The sequence below is a fragment of the Pundamilia nyererei genome, unplaced genomic scaffold (genome assembly GCF_000239375.1).
Source record: "Pundamilia nyererei isolate P.nyererei 1_Seehausen unplaced genomic scaffold, PunNye1.0 scaffold00172, whole genome shotgun sequence".
Taxonomy (NCBI): domain Eukaryota; kingdom Metazoa; phylum Chordata; class Actinopteri; order Cichliformes; family Cichlidae; genus Pundamilia; species Pundamilia nyererei.
The window spans coordinates 617,905-636,453 of NW_005187573.1; the positions used below are offsets into that span (position 1 = coordinate 617,905).

At 39.8% G+C, this 18,549-nt stretch overlaps 2 protein-coding genes across 4 annotated transcripts; both read right to left on the minus strand.

The window, feature by feature from the left end:
• Window positions 1-284: 284 nt before the first annotated feature.
• On the minus strand, window positions 285-7,950 carry rad9b (RAD9 checkpoint clamp component B). 3 transcript variants are annotated; one of them, XM_005746084.1, is made up of 11 exons: window positions 7,856-7,950; window positions 7,418-7,488; window positions 6,318-6,455; window positions 6,067-6,181; window positions 5,872-5,971; window positions 5,598-5,704; window positions 5,301-5,407; window positions 4,475-4,539; window positions 4,097-4,219; window positions 1,609-1,798; window positions 285-700 (listed from the first exon to the last, which is right to left on the minus strand). In XM_005746084.1, exons 1-11 carry the CDS (start codon window positions 7,887-7,889, stop codon window positions 572-574), a joined length of 1,179 nt encoding a protein of 392 aa, XP_005746141.1. In that variant the 5' UTR covers window positions 7,890-7,950; the 3' UTR covers window positions 285-571. The 3 variants fall into 3 exon arrangements, with proteins under 3 accessions (XP_005746141.1, XP_005746142.1, XP_013769575.1); XM_005746085.1 differs by lacking the exon at window positions 1,609-1,798; XM_013914121.1 differs by lacking the exons at window positions 7,418-7,488; window positions 7,856-7,950 and adding an exon at window positions 6,508-6,549 and having other exon boundaries at window positions 6,318-6,383.
• A 3,750-nt stretch (window positions 7,951-11,700) lies between these two features.
• Window positions 11,701-17,289, minus strand: LOC102202342 (ubiquitin-conjugating enzyme E2 G1-like). Its single transcript, XM_005746086.1, has 6 exons — window positions 17,107-17,289; window positions 14,428-14,530; window positions 14,225-14,322; window positions 13,884-14,062; window positions 13,665-13,772; window positions 11,701-13,585 (listed from the first exon to the last, which is right to left on the minus strand). The coding sequence occupies exons 1-5, from the start codon at window positions 17,147-17,149 to the stop codon at window positions 13,686-13,688; spliced, it is 510 nt and encodes a 169-aa protein (XP_005746143.1). The 5' UTR covers window positions 17,150-17,289; the 3' UTR covers window positions 11,701-13,585; window positions 13,665-13,685.
• Between the last annotated feature and the right edge of the window lie 1,260 nt (window positions 17,290-18,549).

The following is an 18,549-nucleotide window of genomic DNA, read 5'->3' on the forward strand; positions in this document are numbered from 1 at the left end:
CCAAGCAGCCTTAACAAAAATGATAAAGCACTTCTCCCAGTCATTTGGCACTACCACTGTAAGCTCCATGGTCCCTGCTTCCTGTTTCACACCTCCCTGGATGACTCCTTCTCATCCGCCTCATCTTTCTGTTTAAACCAGAGCATGTCTATGTGGGAGAAACAAAAACATTTTCACATGTGTACAATGTTTAAATAAAGACTATAATATTTATTAACCTGCTGTATTTCATGGCTCTGATGTGTATTGAACACTGCAGCTGCGTTTTGTTCACATGAACATGGACATTTGGCTCACTGCTCTACAGTCTGGGAACACTTTGTATATTTTGTTTGTGCTACCACATTCCTCAGACACAATGCATGCCAGTTACCATCAGATGGGTGTGGCATCTTCCCGAGATGGCACATTTTTATTGACAGACAACATGGATGGTATATTGTTCCAATGAACAGTAACTGGAAAAAAAACATTTTAACAATAAACAATATTTAATAAAAATATTCTGGAGAGATTCACACTCTGATAACTAATTAGAGAAGAATATTGTTAATTAGTGACTGTTATTCCCTCAGAGTGACGGGCTTCTCGGATAGTCTTCCTCATCACTGAAATATGCCAGTACAGGTAGTCTGGGAGCACCATCATCATCGTCATCACCAGGTTCTGAGGACATGGCCTCGAACAGCAGGGAGCAGATCTACAGGATACAAATAGCCGAACATGAGTGTATGCAGTTCATTCAAGAACATTCTGCCATTTTTTTTCTCTTTTTAGATTTACAGCACTTGTGCATTTGCTCTGACCACCTGTCAATTTCTACGTTAAATCTTAGTACAACAGAGGAGACTGCATGAGGGTCACTTAAAAACAGTGTCCACAGGGAGACTGGCTCAAGATCTTGAGTAGAACAGCTAAGATACTGCGCAGGACCCTCAAGCTCCCAGGCCTCTGGTAGAGGACCCGAGCTTGAAGGATTGACCGCCTGCAGGGGCGAGCGGGGGATTTTTCTAAATATATTTCTATGATAAATCATTACAGTTAATTTGCTCAAAATAATGACATGCTACAGAACTGATATGCAGAACAGTATTGGAGCAGTCAGTTATTTCACATGCACACAGGCAAAAATTTAAGTTCACTTAGTGCTGCACATCTGCCTTCATAATCTTCTTGTGCATTTGAAATATTTTTTGGATGGTGGAGTTTCGACTAGCATGCTTTATTTTGGCAACGCTTCCTGTCTTGAGTCGGGCCTGCACCGGAGGTGTCCTCACAGTGCAGTCTGCAGCTTGGAGGATGACCTGAAGGCTCATCAGAGTCTTAAATTTAAACACTATTAAGCAATAAACCTGTGTTAACAGGGAAAGTTGCACAGAACACATTTGATAAAAGGTTTTGGGTTCAACTGGGATTCCAGCAAAAGTCTTTAAATCTAAAAAGGTGACAAAGAACATAAGACATGTCTCAGCTGATATTGTAAACCATTGCAGCACACCCTGAACCATACTTCTCAGAAAGACTGTAGAGCATCCAAACCACAAGGAACACACAGGCCATCTGCAGATCCCAGTTAAGATTTAAAAATCAAGAGCGAGCTCTTGTTACCATGCTGGAAGGTGGGGTCATTCCAGCACAAGCACTGTCGCCCTGGCATTGGAGTTGCATCAGAACAGGTGGGTAGGTTATAGGGCTGCCTTGGCTGGATTCAACAAGCTCTGTTACATCAGGAAGAACTTGGAGGTTGTTGCTCTGAGTCTCATGTATACCCACAGGCAGAGCAGCTGCATCTGCACAGCTGGGAACAGACAGAACACACTTGTGTCTGCAAGCTTTAGATGACGCAGGTACATGGGTGCAAATTTGTATCTCAACACAGATTCAGAGTGTTTTTACACACATATTCAGACAGTATTGATAAACATATCTACTAGTTTTACAAATGAGGATGTTGTGTAGTACCTTCCAATCCATATAAATATTAAAAACATAGTTTTTATTTGCTTTTACAAAAACAGTACCTAGCATTGTATCAGCAGATGGTGAAAGCAGCCTTAAGCACGGTAAAAGGGAACAAAACAACAACCTCGTGCATGCAACCACACGACACGTCAACCTCAGACGTAACCCAGACACGTAATTAGGAGCACAGCAGGAAGGAGTAAAGAGGCTTCTAAAGGCCCCAGAGTCTGCAGGCAAGCAAGTATTGTACTTATCATACCATGAAAAACACAAATACATTGCATATAGTCAGAAATATCCTGCATGATAAATTTCATCAGGAAAAAAAAAGTATTAAAATGCAGATCAATTCTGAGCATTAGGGACAGGAGCACTGCAGAGGGTCGAATCATGGGGTTGGTGATGTCTCTGCAGACTTCCAGCAGTGTACACAAGCAAAACGAGCTACAAATGACCCAGATGTTAAGCAGTGCAGCTGGGAATGGTGTAATAAGATCCAACTAGACGCACAAGTAGAGGACAATGGGGAGAGAGCAGGCTAGCAAAGCAGGACAGAGACTCTGGCTAGCATAGCGTGGAGGAGGGGATTATAGACTGTCACACTGACGGGCTTCTAACCCAACTCTGCGTGCCCTGACCTTGCCCTATTTATCTCCGTTACAGACACAAGGCTGGCTACTGCAACATGATGCCTCTTAAGAGGCTAAAAACAGCCAATGAGGGCAAACCAGCTTGACTGAGTGCCAGGAGAGAGGCTCAGGTAGTTCTGCTCTTCAGCACACTGGATTGTAGACCTGACAAACTGGACGCACAAAGACTGCGACAATGACACCAGCTGGTCAACATAATGATAAAATACACTCCTCACACGCCATAATTCCTTAACCCATGTAACTCCTGCCAATTTAAATCGTTAGAATAATAATCGTATACAAGATATATGGATGGATGTATCACTGCTTCAAGCTGATAGAAAGTCAACAGTAATTCAAATAACCTACATGAGCAGAAGACCACAATACGTGGCACTCCTGTCTGCTAAAAACAGGAAACTGACAATCCAATTCATGCTGACTCACAAATATTGAACAACAGAATACTGAAAAATGTTGATGATTTAAGAAGTGCTGCAACATTCAGAAAGCAGGACCACAATTTAAAATAAACAACATGAAAGCATGTCCTCCTGCCTTGTTTTAATAGTTTGAGTTGGTAATGGTGTTGTGGGGGATATTTTCTTGGCAATCTTTGGGGATCTTAGTCAAACTGAGCATCATAGGCCACACTATAGTTGCAGGCCACGTCCATCCCTTTATGACCACAGTGTACATCTCCATCTTCTGACATGCTTCTAGCAGGTATCGCACCATCTCACAAAGCTCTCATAATCTCAAACTGCTTTCCTGAATGAGACACTGAATTCAAATGGGCTCCACAGTCACCAGTCTTCAGTAAAACAGAGCATCTTTGGGATGTGGTGGAACAGGGGTTTCACATCATGGACATGCAGCCAAGACACCTGCAGCAACTATGTGATGCTGTCATGTCAGTGTGGACTAAAATAGCTAAGGAATATTTCTGAAGGCAAAACGGTTTTCTATAAAAGTGTCCGATGAGTGCAGATTCTAATCGATTGCCATCTAGGGGCATAATTACAAACAAACTTTTAGGCTAATAGCTTAAAAATGTAAATGGAAGCTCAAGCTATCAGATATTATAGACTGGGTAAGACAAATGACATCAAACTCCACTAAAAAAAAAAAAACAAACAGGCTGTTCAAAAAGGCCCCAGGACCCTTTCTCTATGTCATAAAATATCTGGACTATGTAGAAAGTTAATCTGCATGATTTATCTGTTGCAGTATTTAGCAGATTTTTTGTTTATGACAGTTTTTTGAATGATTTTGATCTTTTTTTTAAGCATTTTTATCTGGCAATGACTTGTTTTCTAACTAGATTGTGTGGTCTCTTGTGTTTTCATTGAGATGAATTCCTTTTATGTTCTGTGATTTTTCTCAGGTTTTTTATTTTGCTCAAATTAATTTAAAAAAAAATAGCTGCAGTAATTACCCTTCTTTCCCCCCAGGCACTGATGATTAAAAGTATTGCCAGTGAAGTCAGGGGTGGTCGTTACCTGTGTGTAGTCGGGGCTGGGGTCTCTGTAGGCTGTGAGGGGCCTCTGCTTTCAAAGTCAGCCAGCGTAGCCAGCACCACAGTGGCCTCAAGGACCATGTCCTCCACAGAGAAGCACACAGGCCTGCAAACAAAGTGCGTTTCCATGGCAGAAATCCCTTCACTGTGTCTTCTTTTCTTTTATTTATTTGTCAGCACTTTTTACTTTTTAGCAGCAAACACACCACAACTGCTCACTTAGTGATGTGACTAGTGATATATAAACGTTAAAGAATTTTGCAGTCTAGCTGGTGTTAATTTGTTGAACAGCACCACAGAGCCTGTGTAATTTGAGTGAATAAATTCCACTCAAGGTAATGACAGTAGCAAGGAAACGTACTTTCCTGGAGTGCCAAAGTGTACCGACACCGGAAGGCAATGTGACTCCGCAAAACACAGTAACCCCTGGCAAAAACAAAAAAGCAACAACTGAGTTTAATTGCTGAAAAGTGTGGGCTAATATTGTGACATGTTTAACTATTATCAGCCTGGAGATATACATCATATTAAGGCTAAGACTAAAACTTAAAGCCTAGCTTCTAATCCGTCCAAACCCGATTTTCCAAAACCGACAGGAACAAGACGACTAGGCGGGCTAACGAGGAGCCTCACAGCGGGAAGCCCAAGTGACTTTCCAAGACATTAGTGTGAAGAGTTGTAGGCATTAATGCAGGCCAAGTCTCATTAACTGAACGTACACAGACTGTTATTTCAAATATCCAACAAAACTGTCTCCTTTTTCTATAAGCCCAGTGATTTTGCTTTACTGACCACACTAGTCTACACATTACACTTCTCTCAGCTTTTTCTGCTAATCAAATTATAAATAGCTGAAGATCAACCTTTAAGCAGCCCATAAAGTCCACACTCATTCCTACTTGGTTTTAAAGTTTATAATAAAGCATGCGATGAGGAGCCTTCAACTTCAGTTACTTTTTCTAAGTAGTGGAGCCTCACTCGGGTCAAGACATCTTTGCTATAAAGATGAGTCACAGCACTGAGGGGAAAGTTCACATGGAAATGATACCGAGCACCAAGTACAGGACAGCAATATGACCTCTTAGACATGAATTGCCCACATGTGAGCTAGTGTCACTCTCGCTCTCCACACACATAATATTCTCATGTGACAGGAGCAAGGAGGCCTCCAAAAATAACCCCGTTACCCTTAGCTCCTTCAGACAGAAGGTTATGTCTGAGTCCATTCCGGCTTGAAAGTAGTCAAACTCGTCTGGGTGTAAGGACATCTCAGTGTGCATCATCTTCATGTGATCTGTCACACACGTACATCCAAGTCAAACAGCAGTCGTTACAGTGCTTCCTTTGATGTGCTTAAAGAACTGAACATGCAGTATGTTAGGAAGTTTTATGTTAATCTCAAAGCTTGTGCAACTTTCAAGCACTTTGTGAAACGTGTCAGCCACACGTGGGCTGAGCAAAATGGCAGTCTGACATTAACTGACCATTTCTCCCCTCGTTGTAATTTCTCAGACTGACTTTCGGGGCTGACATCGACAGAGTGACTTCTTCCTGAGACGCGTGGAAATGCATCACCATATCGCCTAGAAGCCTGAAGAAAGAGGAAAACACACACAGGCAGCTCTGGCTGCTTACTTTTAACATTTTTTTTTCTGTCAATATACATTCTTGGTATTGTCTAAAACACAAAACCAACAGGCAGCCAGCATGTACTGATTGTAGAAAAGAAGAGTGAGGCTCTAATACTGAAATGCTAACCTGGCAGGAGATTTCAGCACATTGGGACAGAGGTGTGAAGCAAACACTGCCTGCAGCGCCTCACTTTCCAGGAAACGCACATTGTAGGTTTTTGTTATGCCTAACTCAAAAACAGAGACACTTAGAGCACAGTGCCACCATGTGTTCAAAATATAAACTGCATGCACACCTACTGTCATTTATGCAGTTTCCTACCGTGTCTGCAGAAAAACTGAACGATCACTTGGTCACTGCCAGTGCTGACTGATATCTGACACCGTTTCACACTGTGCTCAATAGAAGTCGAACAACGGAAAAGTGGCAGCACAGACTTTAAAACAAAGAGACGCAGTTTAATCATAAAGTCTTGAAAGAACGGCATGATGTGTAGCCCTAATTTTACTGAACAGTCACTTGTTAAGATGATGTTTCTGCCTACAAATGAAAAACCAGCAATGCCGATATACCTTCATGACTAGCTTGCATTTGATTGGTCCACTGTCCTGCTCCCTGACTGAATCCAGATTGTACTGCTGGAAGAAGAGCGGCGAGAAGAGGAAGCAGGCGTATGCAGAATGAGCAGAATTCACTGATCTCAGGGCCAGCTTTCAGAGGGAGAGAGAGAAATTATTGTGGAGGAAGTAAGGTGGTGAATACCTTAACACCTGGAGATTATCGATACAGACGCTCTTGTACACACACACTGGTCACTTTATTAGTTGCACCTGTTTAACTGCTCATTAACACAAATATCTAATTAGCAAATCACATGACAACAATGCCATGCTGAAGTTCAAACCAATCATCAGAATGGAGGATTGAAGTGACTTTCAAGGTTGCATGCTTGTTAATACCAAATGTGCTGGTCTACTGTGATTTTCTAACAACAATCTGTAGTGTTTACAAAATGTTGGCTGGTCTGATGAGTCTAGATATCTGCTGCAATATTCACATGGTGGGGTCAGCATAAATTAGCATGAAAGCATGGCTCCCTCCTGGCGTCTGTCAACAATCCAGGTTGATGGTGGTGGTGTAATGGTGTAAGGCAGGGCTGCCCAATCCCAGTCCTCAAGAGCTACTATCCTGCAGCTTTTAGATGCATCCCTACTCCAACACAGCTGAATCAAATGGTTTGATTACCTCTTCAGCATGCCATCATGTTTGGCAAAGGCCTGATAACAAGCCATTCATTTGATTTGGGTGTGTGGGAACAAGGATGCATCTAAAAGCTGCAGGACGGTAGCTCTCGAGGACCGGGATTGGGCACCCCTGGTGTAAGGGATATTTTCTAGGCCCCTGAGTACTAAATAAGCATTGTTTAAATGCTAAAGCCTACCTGAGAACATGAAAATGTTCAACCACAACTCGATCCAATAGAGCTTCTTTGGCATGTGGTGACTTGATATTATTCAATCGTTTTTGACAGATTATAGGACAACAAGCTATTTACAACAATTTAATACCATTAAAAAAAATTTTTTTTTAAACTTTGCAAATACTTTTTCAAAAAGTGTACCTAATAAAGTGTCAATGAGCATTTTTACATCTAGCTGCTGTTGCTGCTCACCCCTTTGATCGTTGGATCCAACCACAGCTCATCTCCAACCCGGGACAGGGCATGAATAGCCTTCCCAAATGCTGAAACACAACACAGCCCCTCCACAGTTCAAGTTTGACACAATATTGTTATTTACTAAACTGTATTATTTTACTATAACCTTAATATTTCTTTCTCCTAATACCATGAAACGAAACATTTTCAGACAGAAAAGTGCACTTTTCTGTCTGAAAATGTTAGGGGTCATGACCCCCTAAAGCTAACTCATTATTAGCCAGTTTAGCTACATCAGATAAGCTAGTCCCGTACTAGCTTATCTGATGTTCGTTCCAAATGAACAATTTCGTAGCTTGAACAACTTTCATCAATAGAATCATTATAGAATTAAATATGTTATTTTTACAGCAAATTTCGGTTCGCATCTTCTTCGAGTGTTCTTTATATTACCTTTTATAGAGTTTCCTTCCAGGACGCAGTTCATGGTTTGCTATGTAAGACACGGGCCTGTCACGGCTAATCACGGTGATTCTATGGTCACAGGCTCATTATTATAGTTAACTATAATATATCAACCAGTTGATTATAATCAACTGGTTAAAGGAAAATAAACTAGTTAAGGGAACTAAAAATACCTAGTTAACTTAAGTCGTTTTACCTATAAAAACTAAAACTACATAGTTTTAGTTTTTAATTTTTTTTTAAATCCGAAAGGATTTGCGAACTTGGAAAATTTACTGAATTAACATTAAAAATGCAGAGAATATATCCTGTTAGTCTGGTAAAAGTTTTTTTGTTTTAAATTATCTTACAAGGCTTTGGTGGACATTTATCAAGATTTTATTGAGTTTCCCAAATCTTTCCTCTTACATGTGACCAAAATACACGTTTTCAAGCAATATGTGTGTTTTTTGTAATACCTATAATGATTTTCCTAAATCTTACCTCTTACATATTCCTACATTTTCCTAATAATAATTAAAGACTAAAACCAAGATAATCTTAACAAACTAAACATTTCAAACAATAACATCTAAACTCACAATGGAAACTAACTGAAATTAAATTAAAAGAAAAAACAAGTTCAAATGAAATAAAATTTAAAAAAAATAATTAGAAACTATAATCATTTTTAAATAAATAAATACAGAGACAGACAACATTAACCAACCTAGTATGTTTGGACTGTGGGAGGAAGATGAAGTCCCCAAAGAGAACATGCAAACAACACAAGTCTCACCTGCCTTAATAACAGATATGCTACATTTATTGATGTATTTTGGATATTAGCATGTGTATGAATGTAAGACTTTTCCTACAACAACCTATTTATAAATCATAATAAATACATATATATCATCTGTTGACTATTTTTGGAAGTGTGACATCAGAATAAGCTCTGTCGCTGCTTCTCCTTTGCCTCTGTTGCTTATTTGCTGCTGCATTGCTCTTCTCTGGATCAGTTTTAAACATGCTCTTTTCTTTGCAATGATGATCTCCATGCATTCTCCTGCGGGTCTCATCATGACCTGGGCGATCCAAAACACAGGATGCGTTGGACTGTGCTGGTCAGTTTATGTGTGAGACAAACTTTCACTGCATTCAAAATGAATTCAGATACAGACCTGACTGAATGCATGCGTGCAGGACATTGAGATAGTGCTGCTTCATTTGCCGTCTCATGTGCTCTGTACTGTAGATGCTTGCTATACTGTAGAGGTAGGGTGTGCGTCCTCCTGTAAAAGCTGGCTCCTGAGACAAGAACAGATGTGATTACACATGGCAGAAGGACAGTAAGGTCGTTATATATAAGAGATGCCTTAAATATGCTTTAAATGAGAAAATCAAGTTCCTCTCCTGGCATGAATTAAACCCGTACAGAATGACTTCTATTCACCAGGAATTACATATTTAGAAAACACTCTTTGTGCCTTAAAAACTGGTAACTTTTACTTCACTTTGTATGTGGGTTTTAGCCCTCCATCGCATGCCTGCATCCTGCCACCATGCTCACTCTGCAGCTAAAAGCAAACCAGACCCCACTCACTCACTAGTTCTCCCATTACATGGAGGGAGGGAGAGTGGCTGTCCCCACTGCAGCAGTGTGTGTTTTAACCCTAACCCCAGTGCTTTTCTGTAAAAAGGAACACAATGTAAAACATATTAAGATGATACTGTATTGCAACAAAACCTTTCCAGCAAATATTACTTGTTGTCAGCTCAGGTCATATCTTCACCTGTGCCTGCTCTGCTAAAGAAACTAGCTGGCCTTTGAATTGAAGAAACTATCAAACAGCTAATAAAAATCTGTCACTACTGTCAAATGAGTCAAGTTCTCGGTGGATTTAAATTTATCAGTTTAGTTTCTTAGGTTTGTTACTTTAGAAAAACTCACAACTAACATATAGTAATAAATATCATTTTAGGGGCAGTTTTAACCTTTTTTCGAGAGTGCAACACTGATAGATAGATAGATAGGAAAGAGGTGGAGGGAGAGTGAGCATAGTGAACGACATGTAGTAAAGGATTGCAAAAAGAAAAAACAACATATTTTTTCCCCTGGAGAGGTTCTTTAGCCCTTGATGGTCAAAAATAAATAAATACCAAAAGCTACCTGTTCCAGCTTTGTGAGGTTACCTGTAAGAAAGGGGCAGACATCATAGATTTTGGAGGATGTATCGTTTTCAAGTATTGGCTGCCTGCAGGTATCTTTGTGTGTTGTCCTCTGTAGATTTCTCTCACCTGCTGACCAGGTAGACATTCAAAGCCTACCAAAAAGCAACATGTCAGGAAAAAATGCTGTGTTTATGACAGGAAATCTGTCTGAAGTCCTCTGTACACAATGGTATTATAAAGTCAAATATGAAGCCATCTGTCAGACAGCTTAAGATTGGCTGGAGTCCTGAAACAGGCTTGTGATCCCAAGCATGTGACAAAATAGTCAAAGTCCAGACCTTAAACTGACTGAGATGATATGGTTAGATCCCCACAAATCTCAATGAACTAAAGCAAAGTCGTAAAGAGTGCAGAGAAGCTGTAAAATTCCTCCACAATGATATGGGACACTTAAACCCTACAGAAATCATGACTTCGGGTTACTGCTCCTAAAGGTGATTCTACAAGCTATTGAATCGTGGGTTTTCACAGTACACCCCCATTACACGTCCTGTGAAAGCTCTTCATGACTGTATGCCATGACATGTGCCATCGAAATGTTATTTCTTTTAGTGGGTTTAATACTGTGTCTGACTGATGTATACATGTATTTGGACAATGACACGGTTTTTGTAAATATTCCAGTTTAATTTAAAATCTACTGTAATCAAGATATGGCTGATTTAAGAGGTTTAACTAAAGTGTCACTTTATTAAAAGGCACAAAAACCAAACATTAGAAAGCAAAGAGATAAGCGGTGTTAAAAGAAATGAACAAACTAGTCTAACACTAGTAAGTTAAAGATAAATTGTAAAAACTATTTTTGAACAGGACAAATAGCAAAAATTAAAGGTTTAAAGTTAATTAACAAATGTTGGTTAGGCTAAATTTGTGGATAAAGTGTAAAACATTTTAGCCAAGCTAAAAGATGAAATGTCAAATGGATGAACGGATGAAAACAAAAGTGAGAAAAATGACATTAAAAGAACAAAATTACCACAAATAGTTCAACAGCATTAAATTACATCCAGATGTTTATGGCATCTGGATGTTAGAAGCTACGTTGGCAGCTCATCAACTACATACAAACCTCTGATTTATGCACTCTCTATTAAACATTTAATAAAATAATAACAATAAAAATTTAAAAAAATCGCTAACAAAAGGTTCATGTCTGGTAAATAAGAAAAATCGAACTCACCACCTGTGCATCTCCTCTTAGGGCCTGCAGATCTAAAAACAACAAATTACAAGTCTCACTGTGAAACTTCATAAATCCAGCAGTTATGTTAATTCACGAGGATGTCAGGACCTCCGTGTAAGCGTTACCTCATTAAGATGTGACCACTTCCATTTCTGAACAAGTTTTCTTTTTTCAGGTTCTCAGCAAATGTAACCCGCTTCCTCATCCTCAGTTATACACACAGCAGTATTTCCTGTCCTATATCGGAGAGGTTGCTGGCATCTTTGTCCGCTCGGCACATGTTGCAGCCAGCAGAGCCTATTATTGTGTAACGAAGCCAGCCCTGAAACGCGAGAGTTCCCACTGGGTTCCAATTACAGAGCAGAGGTCTAATATACTTGAACCCAGAGTGTGTCCTCATGAAAAATGTAAAACACAACATTACAAAGCACTCTGTTTACACACTTTATTGAGCATCATGTCCAATATACATTGCATTGACACAAAATGGGAAAAAAAAAACGACAAAAAAAAAGAAAAACAAACAAAAAAAATAAACAAAAACAAAAAGAATGGCGTTAGGGTGGATTACCTGGACACACCATTTTCAGAGCGTATTGCTTAATGACATTTCAAACGCACCGAATCTGTGCAAATACAGTGAACACCGGTCAGAGGAGGTCATGGTAGGTTAGAAAATTCTGACTTTAAAAGGTAATGTCAACAGCAGTTATGTGATAATCAAGTCTACAGAAATCTACCAACTGTACACATCACATTCACCCAGAATGCACTACCAATGGTATCCTACTGAAACTCACCCCAACTCCCTCAAACCTGATTGCATGCGCCAAAAGATGGTTATAGCTATGTTTCAGTGTCAGTCACAGATCAATACGTTATACAGAGTTCACGTCATCATGGCTTAATATTCAGCAACAACATCATCAATGAGGTGAACAAAAGCCAGTGGTTTCCAGACTCCACCCAAACACAACCTTTTAGTGTTTTTTTAAAATAAAGCCTAAATGGGGGATCGCCTTCAGCCCCCACTTGCTTACACTTTACTAAGCGGCGAGTTAAGTCTCTGTGAAGGATCACAACCCAGATTTAGTAATCGAGTGAAGGTGATAAATTCTAATGAAGTATGTACCGATCAGAACTCAAGATGTTCACAGAAGAGCACTATCCCACAAACTAGCCAAAGTCCTGAAGAGTCTAAGCCCGCGAGTGAATATGAAGCACTAATTGGAAGCCAAATGTGCCACGACAAAACAAGGTAAGAATAACTAGCCTAACTCTACTAAGGAGCCTTTAAAATCCCCCGTATTCCCCAACAGATTAAGAACTCAACCATAAACCTGGTCAAATATGCTATCCGTTTAAATTGAGGTAAGCGCAGATGCCAGTTAATCAGTCCACATGCAGAATAATCACAGCTTAGGCTATTTTCACAGTCTGGATTTGCTTGTCCGTGATTTTCAATAACTTCAACTAAGTGATCATTATCAGACTTCTTTGTTGACGGCGGAGCATTAAGTTTATCTTACTGATTGCTAATCGAGATCCCACTAAAGTTTGATCCTGAGAAGTTGGCACCAACCTCCTGTTACCATTAGCTATGCTTGTTTGAGTCTAAAAATAATAAAACAATAACTCTCAAGGTGCTGCGTAAGCCGTTCCATTTGCATCCATCGCTTAAAACGATACATAACAGAGCTGTTTGAGGGGATCATGCAGGTTGAGAGTCATGGTTTTGAAACTCTTACATGTACTGACACTTGAAGAAAATGCTAACAGAAGGCTTTTTCTCAGAAAATGTGAATACCATAAAAAGTTCTCAACCTGTCCCTCTGAACGAGACGGGGCGAACTGTGAAGCCGACGAAAGGCAACGGTGATTCAATGACAAAATAATCGCATCTACGGACAGAGCTGATGTTGGGCTGTCGTTAATCTATCTCAGTATGAAGCAGGGAGGACAAGTGATGACCTAATGACAACAGGCTTTCATTTTGTTTTACACAATCTTGACCACTAAATTGCATAAGAAACCTGGTATAAAGTAGAAACTGTTCAGCAGCAGATAAAAAAAGGAAGTTAATTTACAGTAGTGACATATTTTACATCATTATTTTTTCTCAAAATAAATTAAATTAAATATACAATTCCAGGTAAGAAACAGGATAATTTTGCTGGTAGGTTTCTCAAATTGGTTCGTCTGGCGGAAAATGACAACCGTTCACAAAAACGTGGTTGAAGCCAACCAACTCCTTTGACTGGCAAAACAAGGGGTGCAAAAGCCTTTTGCTGAATCTTTCCCTCTGAAGGCATTTCCTTTAACTGCAATAAAGAATGAAGTTATTACTTACAGAAGCAAGGTATTCCATGCAAATCTTACTCAGCAGGTCAATTTGCTTACCCTGGAATTTACAGCTGACTCCTAATCGTATGCCATCTCTTGACTTTTTCTTACACAGCGAGCCACCTTCCTCTTAAATTCTCCATTAGGGTCCTCCCTCCACTCTTTCTGTAGGAAAGGAGAACCAGATTCTTTTACTCACACTTTCTCAAATTACCTAAGCTGCTCAAATAAAAAGGTGGGACTTCCAGCATTTAAAGAATGACATAAATAACTCACCGCAGCATCCACATTAGCTGGTGAGTCGCTGTTGGGGTCTGCGAGCATGGAGATAACACTAATCATGATTGTCTCTACTGTGTGGATCGGAAGCCAGCGTTCTTCGGGCTTTTCATAACCAAACTTATCTTCTCCTGGCTCATGCAGAATTGAGATGCAAACATCGCCGTTCTTTGCAACTGTGGAGACGAATTTCACACATTTTTTGATTACACTTTCAAGTCAGTCGCACGGATCTGTTCAGTAAAAGAGAGTTTATAAATCTATTTATATGCAGGGATCAAGTGATGGCAAAGAAGACTATGTGAGTAAAAGGATCAAAAGGTAAGAAGTGGGTTTACCGTTTGGGTGCCAGATTTCAGTTATGAACCTCATCTTCGGCGGCCGTAGTGGATAATCATAGGGAAAGGTTAGGTATGCTTTGAAAAACCCTCCTTCACTGCAGTGAGAAATACAGGGGGGAAAAAAGGACAAACACTTGTCAAATGACTGAATTAAATCATCCTTTGTGTTTCTGAATATGTCAACCAAAGACCTTACTTACAAAAGGGTATCTTGTGGACCAATGATCACAACTTCCCATTTATATATGTCATCATCATCTATCAGACCAGCTGAAAAGCCCTCCACGGGGTTCTTATTGAGCTCTGGGAAAAACAGAGGCACAATGTGTATTTTATTCAGTAGCAAAGTGAAAACAGAACTGTAGTACAGAAAGGCCTATCACTAGAAATAGAAGAGAAGTCAACATCCACGGTGTTAACATATTTTGTTGACAGACCCCTACTCTTACTACGTGTTATAAAAGTATCTCTGGATATTCAGAATTTTGGTATCATAACAATCAGTTAAGCTGACATCAACAGTACACAAGTAAAAGAGACTGGGGGTAAAAAAGCGGTAGCAGCTTAATAGAAAACATAAGCTGACATGATGCAGCTGACAAGGTAACCAAGCTCTGGTTTTTCACTTAGGTCAACAAACTTGAGTAAATAAAACCCAGCAGAAATAAACTATTATGACAAACTCATGGCACATAATTTCAGAGGAAAATAAATCTGTGTTGGAGTCCCAGACACTGATTTGGTGGATATCATGTAAACCGCAAGCTCTTTACCCATGTTTTGTTTACTGATGCTGACACACTTCACTGTGGGAAGTATCTGACATCTGTGAATTCACAAAGAGCAGGTGACTAAAAATGAATCAGCAACAAGTACTATATACACTCAACTGAGCTAACTGAATTTTCCCGAGCCACTGAGAAACCGACCCACACAAGGCATCACGATGAATATCTCAGTTTTTCAATATGGCATGTGCTTGAAGCACTCTTTTAACCTTGGTCTTATAGGAAATAGATCAATCTTACACTCTGGTTCCATGGGAGCAGTCTGTTGCTAAGGACTGAAGAAACAGAAAAATTACTTTCCACATCCATTCATTTTAAAGCCTTAATTATACTTTGTGTCTGTAAGCATGCTAGAGTCCTGCCAATTTTTTGTAACAGCGTGGACGTCCACAGAAAATCTACAATACAATGCACCAACAACGCATACAGCCCACAGAAAGGACTTGATGAAGTCTTCGAAAAATATAACAGGAATAATTACTTGACCACTGACCTGTGGTTTTCCTCATTTGATGTCGAATTGGCACTCCAATTTCGTTGTACTCTGTACAATGACAATAAAGGCTATTCTATTCTATTCATATTTAATATATATTCATAATAAAGATGACCAAATTATGTCAGCATATGTATAAGGGTTCACACTGATTTAAATGCTCCGTTTCAGACAGTTGTCTTTGGCTTTTTTTGGGGGGGTTTTAATAACTCTTAGCTCTGTGTTATGTCATTGAGAGGTGATAATATGGCCCTAATATGGCTAAACAAATAAAATGAATACAAACATGGGAACTATGGGAAGACAATAGATGAACCTTTACTTCGCAGAGCAAAAACTGAAAATCCATAAATTTTCATTTGAACAACCTGTTTACAGAATCTAATCGTGATGTCCAAAAATAATGAAGACTGCTGATATGAATCACTGACTTGAAAAGAAAAACTGCATCAAACACTGTCAATGATTCATTCCCCACACACAGAGTAACTAATATTTGTATGTGATGGTCAGCTGGTGCAAAATCCCAAATCACTTGTGTAACTCGATGCTGTCATGTTAATACGGCATGCTATATACAAACATGTTTGTCATGTGCTGAAACTGAACTCACAAAATGTGTTACTTTAGCTAAATGGACCAGTTTGACTGCAGTGTATTAACACTGAATTAATATAATTTACATGATTAAGACTGCACGATGTTGTTTTTTAGTGATCCACGACAGATTTCATCACCTGATCTTGAATGCTGCATTAAGTTCTTTTACCCTATCCTATCGGGTAAATTATAATTGAATCACAGCATTATAGCATTAAATGAAAAGCTGCACCTCATATAGCAAAGTGTTGACTGAGGTATTGGTTTACTTTTAAAAGATGAGAACTGAAGGAACTGGACAGTCACGCAGCTGCAAACCAAACTTTATACCACGGGTTTTAAAGACTCGTGAGATCCATGTGTCACTTACAGGGCACAACAGCAATAAAATCAACTATGTCTCTGCAAAGACTTCAAAAGGAGAACGATAAGAGTTTCAGCATTGAGGGCTTGAATACTAATATAGATTGCCTCCCGCGTTAGACTCTGGGCCATATTTGATATCAGAAACGTTAGATTGTATCTTAAATGGCTATATTATGGATTTGTAATTTCAATCAAACGGTTACTAATGTATTGGTATATAGATCTATGAAATCCTTGCGGTGCACAGCGCTACCATTAACAATGCTAAAGTGTTTAGAGCAGATGAGTGTCTGGTTGATTATTCCTTTGTTCCGTTAGCTAACTAATGCCCAACTTGCTAGCAAATGCTAGCTAGACTGGTCCTGCAATGTGTTGTTTGAGGTGTTTTTGAGCTCAGTATACTTCAAAATTATGTATTTATTCACAACACAGGTAAGCTATTCAAAGCTGCTTAGCCACACACTCAGCTAGACTGATAAAGGAACCCATTATGCTGTTCGGCTACCTTTCTGAGCTTACTTCTATTGCGTAAACACAGCTTTGCCAAGCCACAAAAAAAGCTAACGTTAGCTGCTAAGGTATAGAGCCTTTATGTCGGCTCTATTTGCTTAGTTTTACATTATTATTACCTGCCAGTTGTTTTCGAAGAAGCAATGCTGATTGTTCGGTCATGGTATGCCCGCGCAGTTGAAAAAAAGCACTCCGTGTAGACAAACACTTTACGAAGAGAAGAGCTAAACCCGAACAAACCGAGCTAAGATCTTAGTGCTGCCCGTGCCTGCTGCTGATTTCCCTCTGTGTTTTGACACAAGCCTGAGCTGTACGCATGCGCGCCTGCGGTCGACTGTGTTTATGCGTGGCTTCAAAGCAACATTTGATCAAGACAAATCAACAAGCAACAAACTAGAAAACTGTATCAGTACTGCAGCAAAATCAAAATTCAAAATTCGCCAATGCGTTCGTGGAGAGATGTGTAGAGTTGATTCAATAAGACTGTAGCGTAATGAGACTGGTAAATGTCGCAGAAGGTCGATTCTGTTCATCTGGACTTAGCGCTAGAAGTGGGAGAAACGTTTCGTCATTCATCCACTTCTTCTTTCTCAGCTGACTGCAGGATTCCCGAACCTTATAAACACTACAGTTGCACAATGACTGAAACCAGCCCACGGAATGAACAATGGGCTGTGAGGTCAATTCTTTGATCATTAATATGCAAATTGTCATGACCATTGATTGAAGCCCATTGATCAATAGCCATAAGTACCATTCGCAGAGAGTTGGGGAATGGCTGCAATCACAGCATTGTAAGATGGTGAATGTTTTGGAGGAAGGAAGGTTCAGGGTTTCAGTAGTCATCATCATGGGCTCATCGGATTAGAATGAGAATAAGCAGTCATCATTTGCAGGTTTTGTCGTTTTATTGTATAACAGGTAAAGGAAAGAAAGACACATGGACTGCTCTCTCTCAGCTGCCGCCCCATGTGGGAGTGAAGAAAGAGTGAGGGGTAGGTGAATGCAGTCCTTATATAACGAGTGACAGGTGAGTGCAATTAAGGCCAAGCACCACACCCAATCAAAGGTGAGGAAAAGAAACAAGGTGCATCTGGTGAAGTGAATGTGCTAGAAGGTGAACCTTTACAACAGTGAAAGTACCCTTTAGGCCCCCTCCTCAGTTCAGAGATGGTCTTTCTCTTTTCACGTAAATGGCCTTCTTGACTTCCGCTCAAGTGTTCCTCCCTGTCCAGGATGTGTACATCCTCATCATTGAAAGAGTGTCCACTGGCTCATAAATGTGTACCAACCCCACCCCCGACCAAATCACCATTTGGATTCCCCATCTGATGTCAGTTCTCAGGGAGACTATGATTGTTAGTGAGTGTTTTCTCTTTTCAAATAGCCACAGACACCTTTTTGTGATTATTTACACTGATTGATTGTTGTTTATTGTACAGTTTATTATCGTTATTGTTGTGTGGTTTGTAGCCTTACTGAAGTCTATTAGGTTGTGGTTTTGGCAGTCTCAGTCCAACCTAAATATTGGTTGGGGGAACCGATGTGCAAACTTTTTTTTT

What these genes read in the sequence shown, in the direction of transcription:
- rad9b (XM_005746084.1), bottom strand. Translation starts at nt 7,889, where the DNA reads ATGAACTGCGTCCTGGAAGGAAACTCTATAAAAG. An exon ending in TTACAACGAGGGGAGAAATG is followed by an intron (nt 5,408 to 5,597) that starts GTCAGTTAATGT and finishes CGTGTGTGACAG; the next exon opens with ATCACATGAAGATGATGCAC. An exon ending in CACTTTGGCACTCCAGGAAA is followed by an intron (nt 4,220 to 4,474) that starts GTACGTTTCCTT and finishes CTTTGTTTGCAG; the next exon opens with GCCTGTGTGCTTCTCTGTGG.
- LOC102202342 (XM_005746086.1), bottom strand. Translation starts at nt 17,149, where the DNA reads ATGACCGAACAATCAGCATTGCTTCTTCGAAAACAACTGGCAG. An exon ending in TCTTCGAAAACAACTGGCAG is followed by an intron (nt 14,531 to 17,106) that starts GTAATAATAATG and finishes TGTTTTTCCCAG; the next exon opens with AGCTCAATAAGAACCCCGTG. An exon ending in GGTCCACAAGATACCCTTTT is followed by an intron (nt 14,323 to 14,427) that starts GTAAGTAAGGTC and finishes TTCTCACTGCAG; the next exon opens with TGAAGGAGGGTTTTTCAAAG.